This window comes from Cucumis sativus, chromosome 2, assembly GCF_000004075.3.
Source record: "Cucumis sativus cultivar 9930 chromosome 2, Cucumber_9930_V3, whole genome shotgun sequence".
NCBI classification, from domain to species: domain Eukaryota; kingdom Viridiplantae; phylum Streptophyta; class Magnoliopsida; order Cucurbitales; family Cucurbitaceae; genus Cucumis; species Cucumis sativus.
This window is the reverse complement of record NC_026656.2, coordinates 3,182,081-3,209,388: the sequence shown is the minus strand read 5'-3', so window position 1 is coordinate 3,209,388 and position 27,308 is coordinate 3,182,081. Positions and strand designations below refer to the sequence as shown.

General features: G+C 33.1%; 4 protein-coding genes across 5 annotated transcripts; all 4 read right to left on the bottom strand.

Annotated features, from left to right (window-relative positions):
• Positions 1-204: 204 nt before the first annotated feature.
• Positions 205-762, bottom strand: LOC116402064 (protein SRC2 homolog). The gene has a single exon (XM_031880822.1). It carries the CDS (start codon positions 760-762, stop codon positions 205-207), a length of 558 nt encoding a protein of 185 aa, XP_031736682.1.
• Positions 763-3,625: 2,863 nt separating this feature from the next.
• Positions 3,626-4,807, bottom strand: LOC101212570 (protein SRC2). The gene has a single exon (XM_011650537.2). It carries the CDS (start codon positions 4,666-4,668, stop codon positions 3,814-3,816), a length of 855 nt encoding a protein of 284 aa, XP_011648839.1. The 5' UTR covers positions 4,669-4,807; the 3' UTR covers positions 3,626-3,813.
• Positions 4,808-7,599: 2,792 nt separating this feature from the next.
• On the bottom strand, positions 7,600-13,095 carry LOC101211600. Its single transcript, XM_004144733.3, has 2 exons — positions 11,691-13,095; positions 7,600-10,570 (listed from the first exon to the last, which is right to left on the bottom strand). Exons 1-2 carry the CDS (start codon positions 12,859-12,861, stop codon positions 8,058-8,060), a joined length of 3,684 nt encoding a protein of 1,227 aa, XP_004144781.1. The 5' UTR covers positions 12,862-13,095; the 3' UTR covers positions 7,600-8,057.
• A 1,353-nt stretch (positions 13,096-14,448) lies between these two features.
• On the bottom strand, positions 14,449-23,570 carry LOC101211837 (acyl-CoA-binding domain-containing protein 4). 2 transcript variants are annotated; one of them, XM_011650535.2, is made up of 18 exons: positions 23,175-23,570; positions 22,444-22,514; positions 21,511-21,574; positions 21,350-21,427; positions 20,416-20,610; positions 20,254-20,331; positions 19,905-20,006; positions 19,626-19,692; positions 19,310-19,371; positions 19,058-19,197; positions 18,504-18,630; positions 18,300-18,414; positions 17,166-17,254; positions 16,915-16,998; positions 16,650-16,838; positions 16,091-16,240; positions 15,649-15,708; positions 14,449-15,016 (listed from the first exon to the last, which is right to left on the bottom strand). In XM_011650535.2, exons 1-18 carry the CDS (start codon positions 23,337-23,339, stop codon positions 14,840-14,842), a joined length of 2,013 nt encoding a protein of 670 aa, XP_011648837.1. In that variant the 5' UTR covers positions 23,340-23,570; the 3' UTR covers positions 14,449-14,839. The 2 variants fall into 2 exon arrangements, with proteins under 2 accessions (XP_011648837.1, XP_004144782.1); XM_004144734.3 differs by having other exon boundaries at positions 16,091-16,243; positions 23,175-23,568.
• Positions 23,571-27,308: the final 3,738 nt, after the last annotated feature.

Sequence of the window (27,308 nt, the reverse complement as noted above, 5' to 3'; positions counted from 1 at the left end):
CCAAATCCATATGGTTTCGATTGGGTTCAAATAAAAATTTGTAACGTGTTGATTTGATTAATAGAAATCGAGATAATTGTTAAGTGAAAACATCAAAACTATTTTTCAATTATTGAGACATTTTTGCAAAACTCGTCAAACTAATTGGTAATACTGTTTAGTCATTGAGTGTGTGTTGTTTTTGTTAATACTTATAGTACCATCTTAATGGAATAACAAATCAAAAACCCCGCAACTAAGATCACTGCGGTGTGCAAGAGGGGGACGTTCGAAGGCCAAGGGCGGAGCAACTGTGGCACCATCGTCACTGGCATCGGATGCATTGTAAGTCCTGCTGAAACAATACGAAAAATACACCAAACCACGCAGGCCGCCGGACTTCGATAGCATAAAAGAGGAACTGCAATTTTCATTTGTTACATTCTCATTGCCATTAAACAGATTTCTCAACGGAATCGAAGCTTCAGCAATGTCTTCATCATCTCTTCCGAATGTTCGCCTTCGCTTTAGTTTAATCTTCAGAGTCAGTGCATTTTCTTGTAGCTTCGATTCCTCCAAATGGAACCTCATCGAACAATTCCACACTGGATTTTTGCCGAAGTATTTAGCCAGCGGCGTTTCTTGGGTGGCTGAAGGGGTTCCGTCGACGGAGACCGCGGCGTAGACTTTTGATTTGAAGAAAAAATTGGTGAAACTTAGAACACCTTTGATTCCTTCGGCGCTGGTGATGTTTAGATCTAATACTCTATAATCGATTAGCATTTTCGTGAATTGAGAATTTTTAATTTAACTTTTGGGATTACGATTTGAAAATAAGTTGGTTTTGGTGTTTTTATAAGTTGAAAATAAGTTGGAATTTGAATGGGATTTGAAAAACTCATATATTTGATTTCCGTTTTTTAAGTTTTTAATTTTACTCCTGATCTAGTGATAAGAAATTAAAATAATGGGTTAAATTAAAAAGTTAACCCCTAATCATCTTTTTAGATCTTCAATTTTTAAATTTTTTAAATTTATATATATAACAAAAGTATTTAAGTTTTAAGGAATTTTTTTTTTTAAACAATGTAAAATTTGAAACAGGTATAAAAAATAGAGTGGGTGCAAAATTATTTTAAAAATACGACTTCCATGGATTCCACATATTCTATTTTTTTTAATTTTTATATTTATACTATAGCGCTCCACATTTTTTTATTTTCTTATTATTTATATACGTAAGTCCCACACATTTCACTTTTTCTTATTATTTATATATACATACTCACATATAATATAATATATATATTAAACATTCAAATTCTAAAAATATCTTTCTTTATTAAATTAATTTATTTTTTTATTTTTTCTTTATATATATATATATATATTTAAATATCACAATATTTAATCTTCAACTTTTCTTATTAAATTCATTTTTCTAATTTAATTTAATTCTTTCTTAATCAAAATTATACGTATATTTTTTTTCCAATTTTCAATTTTTTTAAAAAAATCCCATATATTAAAAAAACATGTTATTAAAATATATTAAACAAATTAAAATAGTAATAATAATAATTGAAAGAAGTTAAATTACTAAAAAAATAATAATAACACTTGCACATTGGTTCGATTAAAATTAAATTTAAAAAAATTAATAGATAATTTTTAATTGCAAATTTGTTATTATTTTTAGAGTAAACTTCAACTTCTTTCGATTATTATTATTATTTTTCTTTGTTTAATGTATTTTCTAATAACATATTTGATTAATACATGTGTTTTTTTAAACAGAAAATTAGAAAAAGATATATATAATTTTGGTTAAGAAATAATTAAATTAAATTAGAAAAGATGAATTAATAAGAAAAATTGAAGATTGAGATATTTAATATATATATATGTATATATATAAATAATTATTATTTCTATTTTCATTTGTTTAATATATTTTTAATAACATATTTTGTTAATATATGAGTTTTTTTAAAAAAATTGAAAATTGAAAAAAAAGATACATTTATTTTTGATTAATAAAGAATTAAATTAAAGTAGAAAAATGAATTTAATAAGAAAAATTGAAGATTGAAGATTGTAATATTTAAATATATATAAAGAAAAAATAGAAAATAAATTTATTTAATAAAGAAAATATTTTTAGAATTTGAATGTTTAATATATATATTATATTATATGTGGATATGTATATATAAGTAATGAGAAAAAGTGAAATGTGTGGAACTCACGTATACAAATAATGAGAAAATAAAAAATATGGGATCGACTGTATTATAAATATAAAAATGAGGAAAAAATAGAATATGTAGAATCCACTGCATGGAAGTCGTGCACAACAAATCACCTATTTTTAAAAATAGTTTTGCACCCACCCTATTTCTGATATATGTTTCAAATTTTACATTGTTTTTAAAATAGATCCATGTTTTAAGAGATGAAACTATCTTAAAAAACGTTTTAGAGCATAATACTTTTATAAACATTTTAAAACTATGCTCGAGTTGATTAGTCTTAGTGAAAGGAACAAACTATGCTCTAGCTGATTGGTCTCTCAAACTATGCTCGAATTGATTGGTCTTAGTGAAAGGAACAATAACTTTAAAAGCGTGAGTGAAAGAAACCATATTTTTAAAAGTTTATCCCATGAATAGATTTGTGTCTATAGAGTTTATATATTTGAAAAGTGTTCCATAGTTAAAATTGTTTGTTAGATTTTTCTTTTAAAAATTGTGAATTTTGTATGTGATATATTTCTTAGATATTTGAAAATGCTAAAAATTAAATTTTTATCCTACATTATATTTGACTTTTGGAATTATTATTTATCTAATTCATAATAAAAATACTTTCACTCCCTAAACGCAATAATTCATTTTTTTTTACTTATAATTTTGTAACATACGTAACTTTATTGTGTAAAATTGATATTAATATTAAAAGATGAAAGTCCCAATATTTTTTTATAAATACGAATTCTACATCATAAAACAGGATGATTTTTCTAAATTTTCTTTCAAACTTTTTTAGTAGGAACAGATTAAAATGAACGAAAATAGATTTAAAGAAAAAAAATTCATTGGAATAGAAACTATATGAAATCAAAATGAAAACAACCATTAGGGAAAAGACAGCCGAATGGAATAAAATAGAGATTCCAAATGTTATTGATAGCCAATGTCTATCATTTGAGATTCCAAAGTTCACAAAAATAAAGCAAAATGGAAGGAATGTTTTGTTTGGAAATTAATGTCCGTCCAGTTGTTCATGCATCGTTGTTTTATTTACAATATATTCCATGGAGATTTAATCATATTTTGCCTTTGGTTTAATATCGAAATCCAATAATATATCATTATTCTTCCAAAGTCCCTAATCTTCAAACCAATTGTTCTATATTCTATCACATATCAAATTAAGTAGAGCTTCATACCAATTAAGACCCTCAATTCAATTTTTTCTTTCTTTTGAATTTCAATTCTAACTCGCACAAGTTCTTCCTAATTATGTGACAGTTGAACTATGTGATTATAGTAATCTGATTTTTTTTAAAAAAAATTATGACTAAGTTCATGTGTATAGAGCAAAGAACTTGAATGATTATAGATATCAAACATGGAGCCCCAAATAGTTGAACAAAATAAGTAATATAACACATAATTAAGAAGTACAAGAGATTCAATCTCAAGTCAGTGGAGGATTAGTTACTAAATTCATAAGAGCCAAAGAAAAAAATAATTGCAAAGTACTGATCATACCCGAAAAGCTCCAAAAAGTTTCATATACATAAACAAGAAGAAGAGGAAGAAGAGGGATTTAGAAATCAAAACCATCACCAAAACCAGCATCATATCCGGCATCATAAGCCGCCATATCACCGACATCGGAAATCGCTTCGCCGATCAGTAAACCACCCAGAAGTCCAGCTCCGGCTCCCAAAGCCATACCACCAAAACCACCACCGCTCTTATGTGGCCTCTGTGCCTGATGCACCGGCGCATATCCATACCCTGCCTGCGGCGGCGGTGGGTAACCGCCATACGCATATCCAGCCTGTGGAGGCGGTGGATAACCGTACCCTTGAGGCGGAGGCGGATACGCGTAAGCAGTCCCTGGCGCAGGGGGATAAGCACCTCCTGCCGGATATCCGGAACTAGATCCAGCATAACCTTGAGGATAAGCAGTCATCGGCTCACCGGATTTCATAGCAGGAGGCGGTGGCGGCGGTGCTTGAACCGTGTATTTTTCCCCAAATTTATACGATAATTCGACGTTACCTTTTTCCTTTCCGCTCATAGTCCTGACGCTGAAATTAACGGTTCTCTCAGATTTTCCCTCATCTCCTTTATTAGCACTTTCATCGAGCAATCGCTTAATCGGAACAATAACCTTCCCGATCTTCTTATCGCCTAAACTCCGATCGGAAACGAATTTGATCTTCAGATTGAGTCGATTGCTCTGTAAGGCAGCCTCATCGATTGTGAACTTCATGGTATAGTTCCAGTAAGGATCCGAACCGCCTTCTTTAGCTACAGGAGTCTTCTGCTTCGACTTCCCGCGAGGATCACCGGAGATGGAAACGACAGCGTATACATCCATCTTTGAGAAGAGATTGACATTCTTGAGGCCGTTGGCTCTCTTGATGTTGACATCTAAAGTTCTACACTCCATTGAAGAAGAATCAGAAGAAGTATTCAAAGAAATGAATTGAAAGTGAAAATGGAAAAGCAAATCTTAAGATAGAGAGATTGAATTGAAGAGAAAGCGAAATCGAGAGTTGAAGAAACTGTGAGTAACGCAAACGAAGGGTTCGGTTATATATATATAAAGGAAATAAAAAAGAAATTTCGTGGGAATGATATGGAAGAAAGAGAAACCGACTAATAATAATAACAAAAATCTAAAGTGATTTTTGGAAACGCTGCTTTGATTCCAACCCTCTTTTTATCCGATTCCATTTCTTTCTATTTAAGAAAGTAAAAACGCGTTTTCAGTTTTTATTTTTATTTTTCTAGAAATGGTTGTTTAAAAATATAAATTTACACCCATTATTTTTGTTGTCAAATTACACGTGACATTATCATAATATTTATTCAAATTTTAAATTTTAAAACTTCATGATTCAAAATTATTTTTAAATACAACAAAATAAATTAAAATATTTATAAAATATAAAAATCAACATAATTATTATTTTATTTTAATATAAATAAGTATTCATGAATTAGAATAATTTATTTTTTAATATTTAAAAAAGTCTGCACAAATATAATAATAAATTATTAAGTCTAAAGAATATGTTAAAGTTAGAATGTAAATGTATAAATTTTAACTATTAAAGTGGAATGGTTTAAGGTAAACTAAAAAGAATTTAATTTTAAAATTTTGAAGGTCCGAAATTTACTTTTAAAAAATTTTAAATCTATAAAATATATATATTTTGAATTGGAAAAGATTTGGTGTTAATATTTGATTTTAATATTAACAAACTGATTTATTTTAAGTTTAAGAAGGAAATAAACAATTGGTCAAACGCGTCCGATGCGTGTAGAAGCGTGCGTGTGACATGACGCACAATGAAAGCGCAAGTTTTGAGTGCGATTTCCCAAGTCTTTTTTCCCTTTTCTTTTAGCAAATTCCAAATACTTCAGGACTTTACCAGAAACTTTCACTCCAATTTATTTTTCATTTTCCATTTTAGAAAAATGAACCTTTTCAAAAATAAAAAAATACCTAAACTATTTACAATCTATTTATTCTCCATATTTTAACGAAAGTTTTAAATTTGCTCTCATTTTTGCCAACTTGCTCACTCTTGTTAATTTTATCGAATTCCAACTATAGATTCTCGACATTCTCCGTTAAATCTTTTTAAAATGTTTTTGTCCTCACTCATATGCGTCGTTGTTTCATAATGTTTTTGTCCACACAAGTAATTCATTTTTAAGATGTCACTTAATATAAAATTACTCTAAAGTAAGCACGTTTAACTTTGAAGTTGCTATGATCGAGTTATAGAAAAGAAAGATGCACATTGTTGGTATAGATAATAACTTTTAATTTCTTTAAGTCTTTTTTAACATTACTTTCATATTTTTAATGTTTTCAGATCTCTCTCATTATATCGTTTTATTTATGTTTTTCTCCTAAACTCAGGGTTTGAAGTATAGATTATTTTGATTTGAATCATAATAATAATAATTTGTGTCTAAGATGTAAAATATTTTAAATAAAATAGAAAATAGGAAATGTAGGGTTTTTGAAATAATGTATACTAAAAAGATCCCAACAAATTGTCAAAAGAAAGAAAAAACAACTTTACTCATAGTTGGCATGAGATTTTATGAGAGTTTTAGTGAGACAAAATAAAAAGATCCCAAACCATGATTTTACCCTTTTAAATTATATATACTCTCATTTCCCATGCATTCATCTCTAATAATTTTGTTTTTCTTCTTATTTAATCCAATAAATTTTTAATTTCATAACTATCTATGTTGTGCTTCATATATTGTATAAATATTTCTTGAGTTTTAAATATATCTATAGGTAACATAAATTTTATTTATTTAGTTTATTTAATAGACATTGAAATTTTTCCTCCTCAATTGAGTTTCATGAATTAAAAAAAATATATATATGAAGATACCAACTCGAAATTGAAAGTTGAAGATAAAAATTAAGAATATATATTTTTTATTATCTTTAATTCCAATAACCTACCAAGCACAGTTATAAAAAGAAAGGATCAGACTAAACAAACGTAAACTAATTAAGGAAAAAGTTAGAGATTCAAACCTCTCGGTGTCATATCTTGATCATTTTGTCATATCTTAACGAATTGATATAGGTTTGCTTGACATTTCTTTAAAAATTAGTGGAGGAGTTGAAAAGAACTATCGGATACTTTTTAATGGATGAGTAGACAACATTTTAGACTTTTTTTCAAAAAGATTTTTTTTCTTTCCACTCTTTGTGGACTTAATATTTCCTTCCTTTCAAGTATTAATTTTAACTATTTTTAAGAAAATAAAATTTTTACTGTAAATTTTAAAAATTTGTAAGTTTTTTTTTCTTTGATAATTTATCTCAACGTTTCTTCCAAAATTGATTTTAATATCCTTAAACAAACTAGTTAATGTTTCAAAGATGTTTGCACAGTTCTTTTTAATAATAATTTAAAAGAAAAAAAAGACCAGAGTAATACTAAAAAAAATCAACTAGAATTTGAGTGGTGAGTAAATAAATAAAACAAAATTTATAAATTTATAAATGATAGACCTTGATTGACTTCTATCGATGTCTATTGGTGACAAACGCGAATAAAAGTCTATTGATGTCCATTAATTACACTGATAAACACCGATAAAAATTTATTGATATCGATATAGAACATTGAACATTTTATAGAGCTATAGAGACTAAATTATACTTTTCTATAAGATACTAAATTTGCAATTAAAAAAAGAGAACTATACCAACCAAGAAAAATGGTGATATTATTTTGAAGAAAAGATTAAAAGGAAAAAATAAGCAAATTTTCTCACGATAAAAGTCCAACACAAAAATAAAAATAGAGAGGGAGAGAGAGAGCAGTCACTCTTTAATCAAAGAGTATATAAGGACTTATGGTCCACTTCTCCATAATCAACAATGTACAATGAGAAATTTTGAAGGAAAATAAAGAAAATAAAAGAAAGCAATTGAGCAATATGATCAATATACCATCAATATTCAATATCAGTACACTTATGGCATCAACATCAAAATCCCATCTTTGAACAATTTTAAGCCCCCACTTGGAATGCCAAAACTGCCCCTCTCCCTTTCTTTTTCTTCCATTGCCAATGACATCATAAACACCCACATACCCATTTTGATTCTTTTTTTTCTCTTCGAAGTAGTTATGTATTCAACTCTCACCCTCTCGAACGGGCCTCGGTCGCAACCGGACCACACTCTTATGTCTCCTCTTTTTTCCCATTTTGGTTTGTTGTGGAAGTTTTAACCATTGGGCTACGTAATTTTTTCAACAAAAGTGGTGCAGATTTTGTTCTTTGTCAAAGAGGGTGGTAAGGCGCATAGCCTAACAAGCCAGTCACATTGGTGACTACATCGCTGCACCTTGTTAAAAGGCTCAGCAGCTGCTGGGATATGTCGGTGGTCGGAGAGGCAACGGGTGGTGGGTTTTGGGGCACGGGTGGCAGTGCAACGGCGGGTGTGTGGTGGTAGTGATGGTGATGGTTAAGTGTATTTCTAGGTTGCGGGATTTCCGAGTGTTGTTGCATAATATTTGTAGTAGTAATGCTATGAGAAGGTTTAGTGAATTGGGGAGGAGGAATTGGGAGTGGAGTTGTAGAAACGACCTTTTGAAAGAAGTTACTATTAAAATCCATTGCAACAGAAGAAGATGTTCCACCATCTGCAAAATTTGCATTGATGTTGTTTCTATTACTTTCTTCCCCGCCCAACATGAATTTCACTCGTGTCGTTCCTTTGCTGCTGCTGGTGCCTCCCGTCCCCACACTCGGTACACCGGGTTCATCACCTGTTGCCTTCTTAAGGCATGACTTGAGCTGAACTGCTGGGAGTGGTGCAAGAGGTGGTTGATGTACCACAGGTGTCGACGCTCGTCCTGATAAGACCAATGGATCCTTCATCCTTGGGGTTTCAATAGGATTGTCGTCTGCTGTTGCACTGGGCTTCTCGGAATCGGGTACTTCAGTTGCAGGAGCTCCAACTTCTCGAAGTTGGTATTTCACATTGACATTCCCAAATAAGGACTTGTTCCCCATTGCATACTTGTATGCTGCCTGAGCGTCTGGTTTGTAAAGGAAAACAACACGGCATGTTGATGATTTCCAGAAGATACGAAGACCTGACTGGTCAATCGGCCCAAATCGACCAAACCTTGCCTTTAACTCATTGAGAGATGGAAGTGATGTTTCAGGAGGAAACTTCATAACTAGCATGGTTGGATCAACTTTCCTTGCTGATGGAGGCTCCGGCTTCTTCATATAATCTCGCTTGACCATCTTCACTGCCGTCGGTACTGCAACGGAATCTCTGGATTCTCGTTTCTGGCCATCAGCAAGTTTCTGAGTTGCTTTTCTTTCTGACGCCAACAATTTCAAATCACCCATTTTCTTTAATTTCTTTGATGCAATTTCCTCTAGACGGTCGGATGGGACCCGTTTCCGCCCCGTTTTTGTGGGATCATCACGTCTACGCAAGGGTTTAACTGAGTTTGAGGATGATAAATCTCTAATATTTTCGCTTAAATTATCGGTTCCAAAGCTAGCATCTGAAGATTTCAATGCACGAAGTTCAGGGGATTCAGCTTCACGTGGTGGCGATGAACCCAAACTTTTCTGATAAACAAGTGACCGAAACCGCAGGAAGAACTTGTGAACAATTACATGGCAATTCCTTTCAACCCCATGGAAAGGATCAAGAGCAAAGGCTTGCAAATCATTTAACAGTTGGGGCACATCGAATTCGTCGCTCCCTCGGCCAAACACGACGCCAGCTGAGACGGAATTATTTGTTGACGCATTGCTCTTTTTCTGATGTTCCAGTCGAAAATCCTCTCTCGAACTCAAGCCAATCTGATCAGATTTTTCTACAGCGTTTCCAACTAATCTCCTAACCTTCTTTTTGGCCAACTGTTTCTGTGTTTGGTCAGAACCCATTTCTGCACCATTGACTCGCTTCTTTTTCTTTTTCTTTTTCTCCCCCATGAATGGAGATCCAGAGGAGTTCATGTCTTCTGCTGGCCGTTTTAGAACCTTTGGTTTCATGACTCCCCCAACTGAACTATCTCCATCAGAAAACTTTGTGCCAGCTGATGTAGGTTCGAGGTCAACACGGTTATCCAAATTTCTGTCCAATTCATGGTCACCTTGAAGATAAACTGTGTTACTAAGCTGGGGTTGTTGAGGAGTTTCAGAGGATTTTGAAATATTTTCTGTCCCTGCATCTGCTTGGTCGCACAATGGGTCACCTAAAGCATCTGTTCGATCAAAACGAGGGTCACTATCCTCCCCCAACACACTGGGAGAATCCCTCTCACTTGCCATATCAGGGGAGATATGGCTTCTAGAACTGATAACTTCATTAGGTGCTATTGTCTCTTTCGGTTCCTCAAGAGGAATCATTTCCTTATCAGAAGATGCCTCAATGCTCATAGATTGCCCTTGGCTCACAAGATCAGTGCCCACAGCCATCTGACCAATCTCAGCTTCATTTTTAGGTATACTCAAACTAGAAGTTTCAGTATCCGTCCCAACAAATCCAGCGTGTTCACTTTTTGGGAGTATAGTTGGAGTCCTCTTCAAGAGAACATAATCCCCAGCGCCCCCAGTTTCAGTGGACTCCGCAGCAACAAGAGATAAGGGAACAGTAGAAGTTTCCTGCTCTTGATTAGCTGCAAAAACTTTCAAGTGACTTGGTTCATCTCGGCGTTTGAGAAGATACCTGTCTTTCTTAGATTGGTCCTTTAACTTCATAGGCTTTACTCCACTCTTCCCACCACCCAAGGCTTCTGCAATCACTAGGGGGCCGCTCAAAGGAGCTGTTGAAATTTAAATCCATCAGAACCAAGAAAAAGATAAAATATTTGATATTTCCTAGTTCACAGATAATTAATACAGGTGAAAGAAGAGATTTACGGTTCTGATTGAAAATTGCAGCTTAACCAATAAAAGAGAATGTGGATGAACTTCAAAACTAAGTCGAGAAAGTTAATGCAAGCTAATTCTTTATTCAAACAGCGAGAAAGGAACATAAAATTGGTATTAAATCAATATATCCAAAGATTCATTGCATTGGCCAATTGAATAGAACAAAATTCAAGCATATAAATAATTTGATAGGAGACAAATGTTAAGGACATCCATGTTATAATAAACCATAACAGATGTTAATGACACAAAGACAAGTATCAATCACAATATAAATGCTAAATGAACAGAAAATGTCTCTGACATAGTTTTCCAATGATCCTCAATATGGGAGAAAAGGGGAGAAACTGCCGTAATCAATACAGAGCAAGATGCATTAGCAAATTTAAGTTTGGATTGGAGTTCACAACTGCAGAAACTGGAAGTTTCCAAATATAGGAACATTAAGTGGACCAGTTTGCTCATTTCTGAAGCTCGTTTACGACAACAAGTTGATTGCGTAAGAAATTTCAAATAAATGGCATGCATTCAGAGTTCAAATGAAACATTGCATAAAGTGATGGTGCTGAATTTTAGAAAGATCCCCATCTATTATCTATTAATAAATAAATGTCAGTTACAGTCTTGAGTACACAATCGACAAAAATGTAAAACCAAGCTTCCAAGCGTTAATTTCTCAACAGTTCCTTGGGTGTTCGAACAAGCCAAGATCTGTAGAATGATTATCATTCCCATGAATAATTGTATGCGCACAGATTGGATTTCAAACACTAGAACAGAATATAGCGGGGAACATAAATCAAGAAACCATGATAAGCACAAAACTCCATTAATCTCCACATGCCTGAAAAAAGTAACATAATTTCTTCCAATCCACTATAAAACCAAGTCAAGCTGAAACCTATTTATTTCTGTTGTTGGGAGGGGAAGGTAGTAGGACTCGTAATGACAGGGAAAGGGGATGTGAGGCATTGAAACAACTAAGAACCTACGAATCCTGTAACTAAGTACCTCGAGCTGGTTGTCTATGCTGATCCAATGAAGCTACAGAATTGCGAGGGGGACGTCCTGGCCCAGATGGCACACCAAATGCTTGAGCATATGTTTCATCGAACTCTTCATAGACCAATCTTCGATAAGCAAAGACTGTAGCTTTATTGTTCAAAAAGTTAATGCTTCTATGATCACCACCTCGGGGAGTCAATGCCAGTTGCTTGATAAACGAGAGAGTTTCACCAGGTTTAAAACTATCCCTCGACCTCCTAATCTGATTCCACGAGTAAATACCTCCAGCCTCAAAATCTGGAACATCAACAGCGAAGTACCCATCAACGTTTGTGGGGCGAAAATTGTAACGATTCCTACACTTGCAGGCCAGACCAAGACCCCGTCTCCGACTCGCCTCGTCAACTGCCTCTTCCACAGCCTTCAGAAAGGTCCTAGAAGTTGTCTGCCTAGATTTCTCATAATAGTTAGGCTCGAAGGGTATTAGCTCAGCAGGGTCAAACCACCCATAACTACTATCACCAAAAAATGCAACCAAAACATATCCCTCCCTCCTCGTACGACGCACAGAAGGAGAAGCCAAAGCATCGTTAAAAATGTGCCCGGGCCACCACGGATGAGACTTGACCTTTCCCCACACCATATCCCCAACCTCAAACCCATAGCTCATCGCCCTCGAAGTTGCCGCCGCAACCATTGCACCACTACTCTCATTCGCAACATAATCATCAAACTCAGACATTAAACACTTATACTGAGACAAATTACCCTTTCGATCATTCTCTGCATCTAAATCACCAACCGAACCATCAAATCTATCAGTTTTTGATATTTTAACATCAACAAGAGAGTCCGAGAACTTCAAATCCATATCTGCACCTCCTCCACCTTCGCCATCCGAACTAACCAAAAACCTCACCTCCTCGGACGGGAAAACCCTAAACTCTGCAGATCTACCATTCCCCAACATCTTCGCATCAAACTCACTACCCGGAGCTCCAGGATCCATCTCCATCAAAGAAACCCTAGCTTCGTTAACAACACCCGAATCAGAAACTTTCCGGTTGTGATTCGAACTGTCATCGGCATGGTCAAGAACTGTATCCTCCGCATGTGACACTTCGAGGGCATCTGGTTTTTTCTCGAATTCAAAATCGTTGTTCATCACCGATATCATCTGAACTGAAGCGAAATCATGTCATAAACCCTACAAAAACAGCATGTAGAGATGGAGAAAAAGATGAATGGAGTGAGAAATGTGATGAAACAGAGATGAATCTTGATGAAGAAAGCTGAGAAACTGCTGGATTTTGGAGCAAATCTAAAACCCTAGAAAAAGTTTTGTGTTTAGGCGGTAAGAAAAAAAAAAAAAAAAAAGGAATGGGAATGAAAAATTTTGGGACTCAATTTTTGAGTGAATATATTTGTTGAGGGATTTTATTTTGAGTAAACGACGAGATCACGAGCGCCCTTCTAAGTTCTATCCTTCTTCCGTAGCCACGTCATATACTACTTCTTCAATATTATTAATTTATATGTATAAGAAAAAAACTATATTCTATATATATATACTTTGACATATTTTCAAATATAAAAATCAAAATTTGTTGTCTATATACAAAAATTAATCATATATAGAGAGTGATATTTGGTTAGATTTGTGATATATAGTTTTCTATAAGTATTTTTAGCCTAATTTAAGTAAAATGAATATCAACGTTTGAATATTGCTAGTATTTGATTATACATTTTAATTTAAGAAGATTTTAAGAAAATCATTCTAAGTTAATAGCTAAATTATTTTTTCTATTTGAAGAGTTTGAAATCTTATTATTAATATTTAGATTTAGAACTTGTAAAGATCGATAGCTTTTGTTCAACTTTTTATTCACTAGAAGTTTCGATCTTGTATTTATTAAAAATAATGATTGAACAATTGAATTACGATTGAGTATACACACAAAATTCGTTTATTTTAATCGTTACTCTAAGAAATGGTTTTAATGCACGACATGTCAAATAATATAGTTGCTTAAGTCATACTACTTCAAATAAACAAATTAAGATTACTTCGTGATCTTTTTAAATTTTTGAAATTAAGATTACTTTATGATCTTTTTAAATTTTGATGCCTAAGCAAGAGAGATTGCAAGTTATAGGGTAGAAAGGCAACCTACCAAAGGGAAGGGAAACAAATTGAATTGTACACATTGTGTATTGCTACAAACGTTTCAATTTTGTGTCCAATTTGTAGAGTTGACAAAGATTGTAATTCATGCATATACAATGTAGGGTTTCATCGTTATTGTGATATTAACTAAATGATAATTGATACGACATTTTTTTTTAGACATTAAAAGTTTGATGACCTATCTTTGCAATTGGTATAATAAAAATAAAGGGTTTTTTCCTCTCAAATTAAAAAAAAAATAGTGATCACCCAAGTTTAATCTATATTTGACACAAGTTATCGAAACTAATGAGTGATGAAAATTCAAAAATTAAATTAACCTCTCTAGATAGTTTTATTTATTTATTTTTATATATAATGACCAAACCAGTCTACCGACACTTACCTTGCAACATTTAAATGTCAAAAAAATCTTGTAAAAAATTAATTATTAAGTAATTGGTGATATGAGATTGAACACGAGTGTCTTTCCTAAGACATTTATAATAAAAACCACCAAAATTCTATAATATAGTTAAAGTGCTAAAAGCCAAAAGAAATAATAATAATAGAGAGTACATTTAAACTTCCACATGAAATAACATTGCTGAAGGAACGAACATCCATTCAACTCACTTAATAGTAAAATCATTCTCAAAAGAGAATAAACAATGAAAAATGTGTATGCCTCTCATTATCATTGTAGCTATATATTATATTCACCTCTAATACAAAACCTCTTTTTTTAAAAAAAAAAATGACAACAAAAGAAAATACACGGCAGTTATATTATAACACATTCATTTGAGTTCCCTAATGAAAAAGGAACAAAAAAGAAAAGAAGAGTAAAAAAGACTAACAATCTTATTATGAGATGAAGAAAAATTACTATGTGGAGATGAGGATGACCAAATGTAAATGAAGGAAAAATTGTAACAATTGTAAGCTAATTAATGGTCACTAACCAATGAGAGGTTGAAAAAAATCAGGCTTCTTCTGGAGGAGGGGATCCAGCCAACCAACCCCACACACCACCTGACCCTTGTTTCTGTTTTGCCTTGAAGGCCTCCTCAGATGCTGCCTTTTGTCGTTGTAGAAGGTCGAGTTCCTTTTGTAATGTCTCCATCGTTTGGAGCTTCTGTCGTAACTCTGCAACGTCCACCTGATATAGATGGTTGAAAAATGAGAAAGATGATTAAGATATTTATGTACTTTTATAATAGAAAGCAACATGATTCTCAATTGTCGAGTATTATGCTTGACCCAATGCGTTGTCACGTCCTATGTTGGTTCATGTTCGGAACAAGGGTTCTTGTATCTACCTTCCTCATGACCAGAACCAACCAAATTTATCAAAAGTGAACCTATTACTTTTTATCTTTTATGGGACAAAGTGCAAAATCCAAAAGAGTAGTTGCATCCTTAAACTTTCAATTGTAAAATCTGAACCCCCAAACTTATACAAGGGTTAAAATTAGTCCCTCAAACTTGCAATAATTGTAGAAATTAGACCCCTCAAATAATAAAATTGAATCCTCTAACTTGATATAAGTTTGTGGGTCCAATTCAAACATTTGTATTAGTTTGAGGATTTAACTTTTATAATTGGAAGTTTAAGGATCAACTTGCCGTTTTCGATTTTATGAAACTAATCCAGCCAACAAGTATACTGAACCGAGTTGATGAAATGAGTTTCGATTAGTTTTGTATCAGTTTTCTCTTATACACTCGTACTTTTACCTCTGGCTTCAGCTACAGCATACATAACAATGAAGAGAATGAAGGAATATAAACCTCAAGTTTGAAACATCTCGACTGCTCAGCTACAAGTTGCAAGCGTACTGATTGCAGCTCCTGTATAAAACCATGAAGATCAAGCATTCAGTTTCTTCGCAAAAGGAGTTGTGGATTCAATTTTTTTTTCCCTTTTTAAACATTTTACAATAAAATGTCAGTATTTTACCATACAGAAAGTTCTTTTCGATTCTATATCATCTCTCACGACTTCATGAGATGGTCATTTTCAGGAGGAGCCTTTTTATTTTCTGTTTTAATTTGGTTTTTTTGGCTCTTTCAGTGTCGGATTTTGTGTATGTCATTTCTATTGAAATTTTAAATTTGGTTTCTCATACAAAATAAATAGTTGTATTTTCAAAGCAATGAAGCACCATTGGAGTTATCCCAATGTAGTTCAGCTCACTTCCAAAATGTAAAAAGTTTTGGGTAAAGCAATTACCTTGTATAGCTCATCGTTACGGTTCTCAGCATCGGATAGCTCTTGCTTTAGTTGTAAAGAGTGTATCTTCTCCTTGTTGAGAGATGATTCCAGTTCTTCCTTCTCTGCCTTCAATGTTGATACAAGTTCTTTCGTTGGCTCACTTTTATTCTTCTGTGTGAAGTTTAAAACTGTTAGTCATTTTTAACATACTAAACTTAGATAGAATAAGATTCTTGATCCAAGTAATAGGATGATATATAATCACAGGATGAACATGAGAAAAATGTCGAGACTATCACGTTTCCTGGAGATAAAAAGGAAGTTACTATTTTTCTTGATTTCCCAACAATTTATATAAATTAGGATTTCCTTTACTCAATTATTTAGCAATTTTTAACTGACCCTGACCTAGTATCCTGTACCTAAAAATCAGCGCATTGTGTACAGTACAGTTGACCAAGTACAAAATTGAATAGCTTTTTTCACATTTCGCGTGTTGCAATATGACAGATACTCACAGCACAACCTTGTAAAAATGAAAAACTGAAAGCTACAAACATCACGTATCGAGACATACCAAATGATCCGACTCTATGTTGTCCATAACAATTTCCCTAATTTTTCCTTCTTGTGCCCCTTCAAACTCGGATTCGACATCCCTGGTGGGATTGGTGATGTTATGCACAGCTGAAACACTGTCAGGCACGGGAGTTGCCATCATCTTCGACTGCAAGGTTGATTTGTGGCTTGGTTTCAAAACATTAACCTAAAAAAAAAGATATATATGAGTGAGTTGAAGGGGTGAGCCGGCAGACAAAGCAACGCTATATATGGTAATTCACCTCATTGGTATAACGTCCATTGTATCCTCCAAATGACACAAGAATGTCTTCACCACCATAGGAGCTTACAACCAAACTAATGCCCTGTAAGGGATCAAATGACGGTGAGAATCTTGATTGATCGTTCTCATAGTAGAAAATGTGGGCACTTTATTAGTTTACATGGTTCAAGCTAAAAGATTTATCCTTTAAGACACGTCCTTAGTTTGTGAAGGTGGAGCATGTGGTGAATAGGTTAAAAGAAATGGCACCTCACTAGCAATAGGAACACGCCCTTGAACAGATGTTACAACTGACCAAACAAGTGTAGACATATTCAGCACAGCAGTTTCGGAGACCCCTGCAGGAGATCAAGAGGATGTGATCAGTACTTAGTTAGCGTGATAGTGGAGCATGGTAGCTTTTTGTGATAACAGATAAGACTTCCAAAAATCTTATTCAAACATCATGGATGATTTGCAATCTTCAGATAGAGCTAAAACTTACTGTGTTCATTCTGCTTTTTTTTGGTGTATAGACTTCCAGCTATACATAGTCACTGCTAATTGGAAAACTTTTTTGTATACCCTTTGAATAGGGCCCCTTTGTTCCATTGATATCTTTGGTTATTTCATTCAATCAATGAAACCGTTTCGTATCAACAAAAAAAAAAATCGTTTCGTATCAACAAAAAATTTCACGACAATAGAAGGGGAGGTGGGCACATGGGAAGAAGCTCCTCAACAAATGCTACCTTGATTATTGGAATATTGGAAATCCTTTGCAGTGTGACTGCAAGGGAAGAGATCTATTCTCAGAGAAAGGAAAGCATTTATTTGGTCCTTGAAGAATTCACTTGAAAGCATTTTTATGGCTTCAATTATAGAAGATTACTCCCCCTCCCTCGCCAAGTCGTCAATTAGTGGAGTGTATTCCCATCCAGGTACATGTACATTTTCTTGAACACTCTAGTAATAGAACTCGCAATGGTTTCTTTTCAATTTTATTTTCTAAAGGCAGTAAATATTTGATTGATTGCATCTTAACAGTTAGAGATATAAAACATGTTTTCACGGTGAAACTCCAAAATGAACTTACATCTTATTAGGAGAGGAAGGGAAATTCTATTACTAATTGGATAAAAAATAATTAGGAAGTGCTAATTATAAGCAAGGTACATTATTTACTCCAATATCCCCTACCACATTCATCTTCGAGGCGTTGTTAATCTTGTAAGCTGTACTTCCAAAGGAGAAACCCCGATACCATTTAATAAATCCACCTGGACCATCTTAGCTACTATTGCTATCAGATTTGTTAATGCCAGGAGATTATCCAATTGGAAACGGCAAGGATGATTTTTGGAACTGTGAAAAAGGAAGTAAAAGAAAAATACAAGTGCATACCATTCTTGTTGTCACCACCACCAACAATGAACCAATTCTCTCCGACTGTAACGCCTGCATGTCCAGCTCGTGGAGTTGGTATATCACCTTGTTGGGTAGGTCTTGACCATTCCATCTATGGAATCAGCAAACCATATAATATTTAGTACTTAAAATATTCACCATATAACATCAATAAATACTTGTATAAAATGATAATCTCACAGCTTGCAAATCAAGAACATGCAGATCATTGAAGCAAGTAGCATGTGAACCCCCACCAAAGATGAGGAGATAGCGCTCAGCATGGACTGCAGCAGCATGATCAGACCTTGGAGAGGGAGGAGCCCCGCTGCAGTATTGTCATCACAAATCAGCCAAAGATATGATGGAATAATAATTTTGTTTTTTTTTTTTGTTTATAAAAACCGAACTTTCAATGGGATTGATGAAAGGATAAACAAGGGCATACAAGAAAAAGGCTCAAGAATAAAACAGCCCCAAGCCCAATTACAGAAAGAGATACCAATCCAGAAGAATAAGAATCGTATAAACAGATGCTCACAGCAGAATGGAATAATTCATTCTGTTGGAGCTAATCAAACTTTAAAAAAAAAACCCAAATCCTCTATATTCTCAAAGTATTGCCAGTTGTCATGGTTCAAAATTAAATAAATAACTTCAATTCTCTGTTTCCATCCAACAAACATGGAAACGTTAAATAAAAGTACATCCCCATAGTGGAAAGGAGTACGCTGGAATATTTTCAATTTTCTTACACTGCATCAATTTCATCCCAGGTCATGGTTTCAAGATCAAGAATGTGCAAGTCGTTCAGAAGAGTCCTTTTTGCATCTTGCCCTCCAAATATAACCACGCTTGTACCAACAAGAGTCACTGACTGACCACCTCGGGAAGCCTTCAATTTAAAAAACCCATATAATTTAGAAACACAGGAACTGGTATCCACATTCAGTTCTTCAGTATAATTTTTTTAATTTATTTTTCTGATAAAGATCAATGGGACATACCGGTGGTTTGCCATAAGTCTTCAAGTTTGACCAAGTGGAGGTTTGTACATCAAAAACTCTCACTGGATAAAAGGAAAAACATGTGTCTTAAAAGAGAGGTATTTATCGCTTTCCCATAAAGATGAAGATCATCTCTAATAGATCAAGAGAGAATAAAAATATTGTTGGGAGTTCTTCCACTGGATTTCCCTTGTAGAGTGAAGTGTTAAATATATAATTAAACAGCAAATAACTTAATACAACCCTGAAAGTATCTACCAGTCCTTTTTCCACTAAACCTAAGGTGAATAATATGGCAAAAGCACGACATTTGTACCCTGAATAGCATCAGAAGGATCCTTAGTATGACCAGCTACTGATAAAAGTTTGTTCTCCCATGGTATCTACAGTCAAATAAGGTAGATTATAAATCTGACATTATACCAATGTTGATATTAACATCAAGTAAAACAACGGCATTTTCAATAAATGCTATCACGTTTGGAAGTATGACTATGACAGAGACAAATAGACTAATAAACCACAATGGGAAGAAAATATATGACCACATAAAAGAAAACATCTGCAAAAATTAAAAATAAATACGTGTACTGACCAATGAATGACCAGCACAGGGAGTTAGCTTTTCAGGAGGTGATTCCGGAGACTGGGTCTTAGCCTCAAGTTTTGTCCAAGCCCAGCTTCTCAGATCCAAAACCTACATGTGAGTGCAGGAGTTTAAAAGAATAACTATGTAAAGAAATCGATCAATTAGGTAGAAGAACAGGTGCAGGTGCAGATTAGAAGGAAATCTCATCACTCAAACTGACCAGGACTTTCTTGTTTCTGCTTTATTGTTCCATTAGACAAAAAATAATTAAGCCAAGTTTTCTTACAGAATCATCCAAAAGCTGAAATGAAAAATGGCATGAATGCAGCAAAAGCATGTAAAATATTTTGCTTACATGAAGATCACTAAGATAGCGACCATTGTGGTTTCCTCCAAAAATATACATCTTGTCCTGAATAACTGCTGCCCCATGCTGAAAAAGTCAGTAACCTTGGTTTAGAAAATGCCATGGTAGAAGATCATAGTCCTAATCAGTTGAAAGATGAATGATCCAAACCTCATATCGTGCTTTCGGGCGCAGACCAGATACTGGGGGTGAAATCCACTGATCGTAGACAACAATAGAGCCAAGACCTTCCACAAGAACATCCTTATCCTGAGTTTCAGGCAGGCTTCCGTTTTCTGTTGATATATTCTTGGTCTCGGGGATTGAATTCCCATTTTCAATGATTGGCTCAATTTTTGGGTCATTCTAAAATGACATAGTTATAAGTTTAGTTATTGTGAAAACGTGTGAGAGGAAGGCACTATGAAATTGAAAGTTAATGACACTATAATTTTTAATTCATATCAATTTCTTTTTCTTTTTATGTATTTATTTTGCTATGTGTTGGATGGAACACTAATTAATTTTTCAAAAGATAAGAAACTAAACTTTCTTTGAGAGCAATTAAAATACTATACCAGAGCATGCAAAAAAGACAGGCCAATAAAAGACGCCAAAACAAACCTTGAACTAACAAAGCATAAAAAGGGCGACATCCAAAATGCCAATAACTCCGATTGCTTGCTTTTCTACGAAGTGTTAGATTCCAAAATGTTGAGATTAACCCTGAGCTAACTAGCCAAAAACAGGCTCCAATGAAAAATCCAAACCAACTCGATTAATGGCTTCCTTATGGAATACTAGTTTCAAAAATGAAATTAGCTTTGTGGAATGGATTGTTCAAGTAGGTTTTTCTATCCTTTCCTTTTTTTTTTTTTAATGAGAAACAACTATTCAAGTATAGGTTTAAACATTTCCATTGATGTTATACATAGGTCCAATAAAATTACTATTAATTGAGGTTCAAAGAGGTCTCTATTAGCATTATATCACATTTATTAAAACTTAGGAAAAAGATCTTTTTTACCCCTGTTCTTTGAGACTATTTTAAACTTAAATAACTTAAATGATAATAAGATCTGTGATAGGGATTCCATATGCTCACATTAATTTGCACATCTAAAATAGGCTCTGGCTCTGGGACAAAGCTGGATACTCTAGAATACCAACCTGGCTCTTCTTCCTACCAAGATCAAACAATCATTAATTAATTAAAATGAGACTGCAACAATACACATGGATTTTTGGTGTTGGATTCGCACTGACCTCCAATATTTTCACAAAAAGGCGCATGGCTTCAGCAGGAACCATATTTCCAAGCCCATCCCAGCTGCAGAACCCCAAATAAGTTCCTCAAAAACTCTCAACATGATCGAAGCAAACCCATAGTTATACAAGTGAACTGAAAAGCGTGTTATAAACTTCTATGCAACTTAATTGCACTGCCTATCCAAATTCCTAGCAAATGGTTAGTTAACTGTTGACACAAAAGTAACCATTGACTCAGGATATGAAAAGAGGTTACAATACAATGAACACAGCATATAACCAATCTACAAAGAAGGTAGAGCATGAACAATAGTGAAAACTATCTGGTAGCAGTGACTACCATCAAATACAACATCACCAAACCATAACCACGAATATACAGCACAGCAGTTTACTAAGAATAAAAAGATTGAACAGTAATAATTTGAAATAAGTTATCTTTAAGAGCATCAATTCATCAATGCCAAAAGCAGACAAAATATGGATAAGAAACTGTGACTGAGCATGTGGTACTCTGGTGTTAGCACCAAGAAAATCACAGAATAACTTCAAGGACCTAAGTTTTGAAGAGACAGTATTTCGTTGTGCCTTAAAAGACCCTCACAGGAGAACCAGCATGGTAACTACCCATTAAGTAGTAGCATTGGTCTAATACCATAGCTAACCTTCTCCACAAATTGCTTCCTCCTATAAGCCAGAGCCACTATGCGATTCCATTTGAACCACTTAAGGACATTTTGTAAAATTAGATATCAGAAATGGAACAATGACCAACTTCAGTTGCAACAATTTCATTATATTGCAAGTACCGAGATGACAGAGTAGATATCATTTTGAAAAATTCTAAACCTCATCTATTCAATATGTTGCTTTTCATGTTGACTTAGGTTAGATATATAACAGCATGAGAAGGAATATAAGCTAACAGACCTCTTCCATTTGCTTTTCTCGATTGCATGCCAACTACTGGGTTCAGGTACATTACAACGCCCTACTGTAGCCTGTAATAAGAACAGTTAAGAGTTTGGCCGGTATCCTTACAGTAATTCAGGATTCGCTCAAATAAACAATAAACCCACTCAGTAAGACAATTTGGTACTGACATACATTTAGCATTCCTAATAAATTTGTGAATTCAGCAAGCTTTAAACCCGATCTATAACCTCCAAGCACAAAGCATGTCAGGAATCAATCTTCCCAGACATAAATTTAAATCGCACGGTCAGATCCACCAAAATCATTCCCGAGTTAACAAAGAAAATAAAGGACTCAAACCTCTGAATTCCATAACCAGAAAATTAACAATTTAAACTTCCAAATCAACGCCATAATTCAGTAAATCTGTCAGCTCACATTACACCAGTAATGCCAAAACAATTTTCAAAAAGAAATTTCCAGCTATTTGGAGACAAGCAATTAAACCTTAGACGACTCAGTAATCAGAATGGCCATCACAATTCGTACAAAAGACTAGATCAAAAATGAAAATACGCTTGAAGCCAATTACACCGTCAGAAAACACACAAGCCCAACAACCTACACAACTACGCCACCGCCATTACACAAATCAAAAGAAAAAAACGCGACCAAAAAATGCAGCAATCTCAAACCTCAGCCAAACAGCAGCGGTAAGTAACAGGTGTAAGAACACGTGGTCGTACCTGCTGATACAAGCCATAGAGTAACAAAGCGGCCTCATCAGAGAACTTAGACCTGAGGGCCTTTGAAGAGGATTTCGGTGATCCATCAAAACCGGCATAAGAAGCCGCGGCGTAGAACCGGTCGGGATATTGCAAGCCGGAGCTCGCCCTCGCCATCGCAGCCATTTCTTGTTCGTCTTCTTCTATGTAAGCTTAGGAATTGGACGAACAAACAAGAATTGAACTGGAAGAAGAGAAGAAATGGAGGTGGAGGTCGTTTGATTTTGATAGCAACAAAAAATTTGTTTTGGGAGTGTTAGATCTGATTTAAACTGAATTTTGTTCTTCGCACCTTTCTTCTTTGTTACGAACACTCGGGTCTGGATCTGTTTGTTTTTCTTTTTTATCACGAGAGTTTAATTTTGGTTTTTTCTTTTTTTTTTTGTAATTAAATAAAACGTTCATAATAAATTTCATATTTTGTAGAATTATATAAAGTAATTGTCAGTTGTATTAACTTTGGTAGATATATTCACATCTACCTCATAATTCCCATTCTTTTGTAAGAAAACTTCCTAAACTAATTACAAATCCGCTATTTTTAAATATAAATATAATAAAATAAATTAAAATATATAAGTTTTTAAAAAAATAATAAATTTGACAAAATATTTACGACATATAACAAAATTTTTAAATTTTATCAATAATAGATATTGATAGAAGTATTTATAAAATCTACAATCTTGTTATAGTTTATAAATAATTTAATTTATTTTTATAATTTTAAAAATGTCTCGTAAAATATCTACAAAATGTAGCAAATTTATTCATGGTAGGTTCATATAGTAGATCACTCTATTTGTGTATGTAGATATCAGATATACTTTTCTATACGTGTCTGTTTTAATCTATTATAAATAATTTATGATGTTTTGTAAATATTGTTAATTAGTTTAAATAAAAATTACATAATAATTTATTTTAAGTGACAAAATTAATTGACGTGTTTTTCAAATATAGTATGATAGGTTTTAGTAACAATTTTATGACTAATAATTAAATGTATGATAAATAGTTGTAGATATAGTAAAATTTACCGGTGATAAATTTTATCATCAAAGTACTGCTATTAGTGATCGACTCTATCGTCGACAGACCTCTACCAGTGACAACATCTAATAAACTATGAAAGTTGAATTTAAACTTTGTTATATTTGCAATTTTTTGCATTGTGTTATACGACCACTTGCGTAATTGACGTTCAAGTAAAAAACAATAGAATATACAATAAAAATGTAACATAATTGCATCTATAACACAAAAATTAGTAAAATACTACAAATAGTAATGTGCAACCACAATTTTGACGCTACTTATCAAATTTCTCAAATTAAAACTATCACTGTCATTTTATAGCTATCAATGATACCTTTTTATTTGCTACTTTCATGAGTACTTCTTATCAATTTTTTTAAATTGTGAAAGCTAAAATCATCTATAGTAGCTACAACTATAGTAATTGATAGATGTTATAAGTTGTTATCGCTGATAGATGTTGTTGGTGATATATTTCGACTTGAGAAACGTGTTATCAGCTGTTATAATTTATATCGATTATTGGTGATAACTTCTATCAATAAAAGTCACTAAATGACAAAACTTGTAATTATAAAAGTTTGCACAAGTGACTTGTCAACATTTATTACTTTTTGTAAATAATTTGTCCATGTACTATATTCATAGTTTATTTTTTTAAGTACGTTATTTACTATAATTCTCCTTTTGTTATATTTTCAAATATATTTGGTCTAATTGCTATATTTACAACTATTCATTGTTTAAAAGACAACAAATATTTTTTTAATATTTTTAATATTGTTTTTATTAACTCTATGTTTGTTTGTGTAATTTATTACAGACACGTTTACTGACATAGATATTTTATTGATATCTTCGTTGACATTTACAAATAATTGAGTGTTTGACATTTGTACTATTTAATGAGGTTTTTTTTCCTTTAAATAATGTGTTGTTTTATGTATGAATACAGTGTTTCAAAATAAGAAAATATGTGTTTAAAAACATAAAGATAAAGTTGTATGTAGGAAACTAATTATTTGTTTTTCATACTCGGCCACGAAGATATGGATAAATTAAAGACGATCTTTTATGAGCGAGGATGATGAAACACTTTTAAGTTTGACGGATAGTAAGGATCGGTGGATTTGATATCATAATAAGTACGAGGTGTATACTGTCCGAAATGGTCACAAATGTATTCTTCTTAATCGTTACCAGAAAGTGGAGGTTGGTTTGAATGTGGAGAGTAAAGATCTAAAGACAATTGTTGTTTGTTTGTATGGAAGGCTTGTAATAGTTGTTTTCCATCTCCGTCTAATATGGAATGTTGATATTTAGATGTGCCTTGGTGACATGGATGCACAAATAAGGAAAAAAACGTCTTCCAATGCTTTGTTTGGACTATGACCATACCAATTTGGTACATTTATTTTTATCGAACTTTGGTGTTCACGGTTTCAAACGAATGGTTGAGAGAGATGTTTGCATAAAGTTGGAGAGTAAGCTTAGTGATCATGATATGACTCGAACTTGTACAATGTGCTTAGGCCATATTGGGAGGTGGGGGATCAAAACAAATCTCACAATGTTGAGCAATTTTCGTATATAGAATTTCAACGCAAATGGATTTTTGATTAAATGGAGGTTATAAATCTTCTTCAAAATGGGCAAAACACATCGGTTGAGTTTGGAAGTAATGTTAAATCCTCGTTGAGGCATCTTGCCTAATTACATGGCTTCATAAGGTTTGTTCAAGTCGTTTATATAACCAGATAATCATCGTCTATGAGGGTACGAGGTTGACACCAAACGTTGGAGGTGGAAGTGGCGTACTTTGTGTTCGGTATTCAAAATATTGGAGCTTCTTTTTGTTTGATTCTCTTCCATCATGTCTCTCAAACATACAATTAGTTGAATTGGACATCTCATTGTTCAAGTACTTTGTGGCCTTTTCGGACTCCATTGGAACTTCTTCTCAATACCAAAATGAGTTCTCCTCTATTTTTTACAATATCAATATGTAATTGTTCCTTTGATCTCTCTCACTATACAACCCAAATTATATAACTATTTAATTGAAAAAACAACAACTAATTTAACAATGAATAAGTAATATTATAAGTTTTGTTAACATGAATTCAATTCAACTAACAGTTATATGCATCGTGGATAAGAGATTTCAGGTTCAAATCATTCACTCCAAGTTATATTACCACACATTTATAAAAAAATATTATAATTTTCATGGAAAAAGTCCTTAATTATTGCAACAATGAATGTTTAAAATATAACAAATTACCAAAATTAGCTAATTTATTTATAAATATAGCAAAACTTTATTTTATACTATGATAGACATGGATAGACTCAAATAAGCATCTAAACTGATACATGTTTATCTAGGTCTATAATCTCAATCAATAATATAAAGTAAACTTTTAAATATTAGTAAATGTTATTAACAAATTTATCATTTAAAACAAACTTCCTAAAAATAATTGATAAAAAATGTGCAAGAGTGAACATAACTCAAATGACATACAAACATATTAGCAATGACAACGAGAAATAAACAAATGCAAAACACAATTTTCTTTTTATATAAATGACTCATTTCCCATAGTATTTTTTTACAATTAATGAATTCTAACATCTTGCTTTTTGTCACCGTGCAACTTCGCTTTGCGAATACCCAATTTATCATATTCCCAATGTGATGACCATCCTATCCCAACAAAAATAAAAGCCACAACAAATTGTGAGAACAAATGAGAAACACACTACAAAGTAGATGGTTAGAGATAAATATGATATACATTACGGTCTTTAACATGATAAGTTATAAAACGAGATGGTGTATTACGACGTAAAGAGAAAGATTATTATAGTTGATCTATACAAAATTAATAATAAGATATACTATTAAGCAAATAATATAGGCAAAAATATTTAAAATTGACTAAACTCTATTTTTGTATGAAATATAAATATTTGGTGGAAGTTCTATTTCTTAGAATCTATTTATTAATATTGAAAGTACGTGTGTTTAAATTTAACTATCCTCTTTGTTAC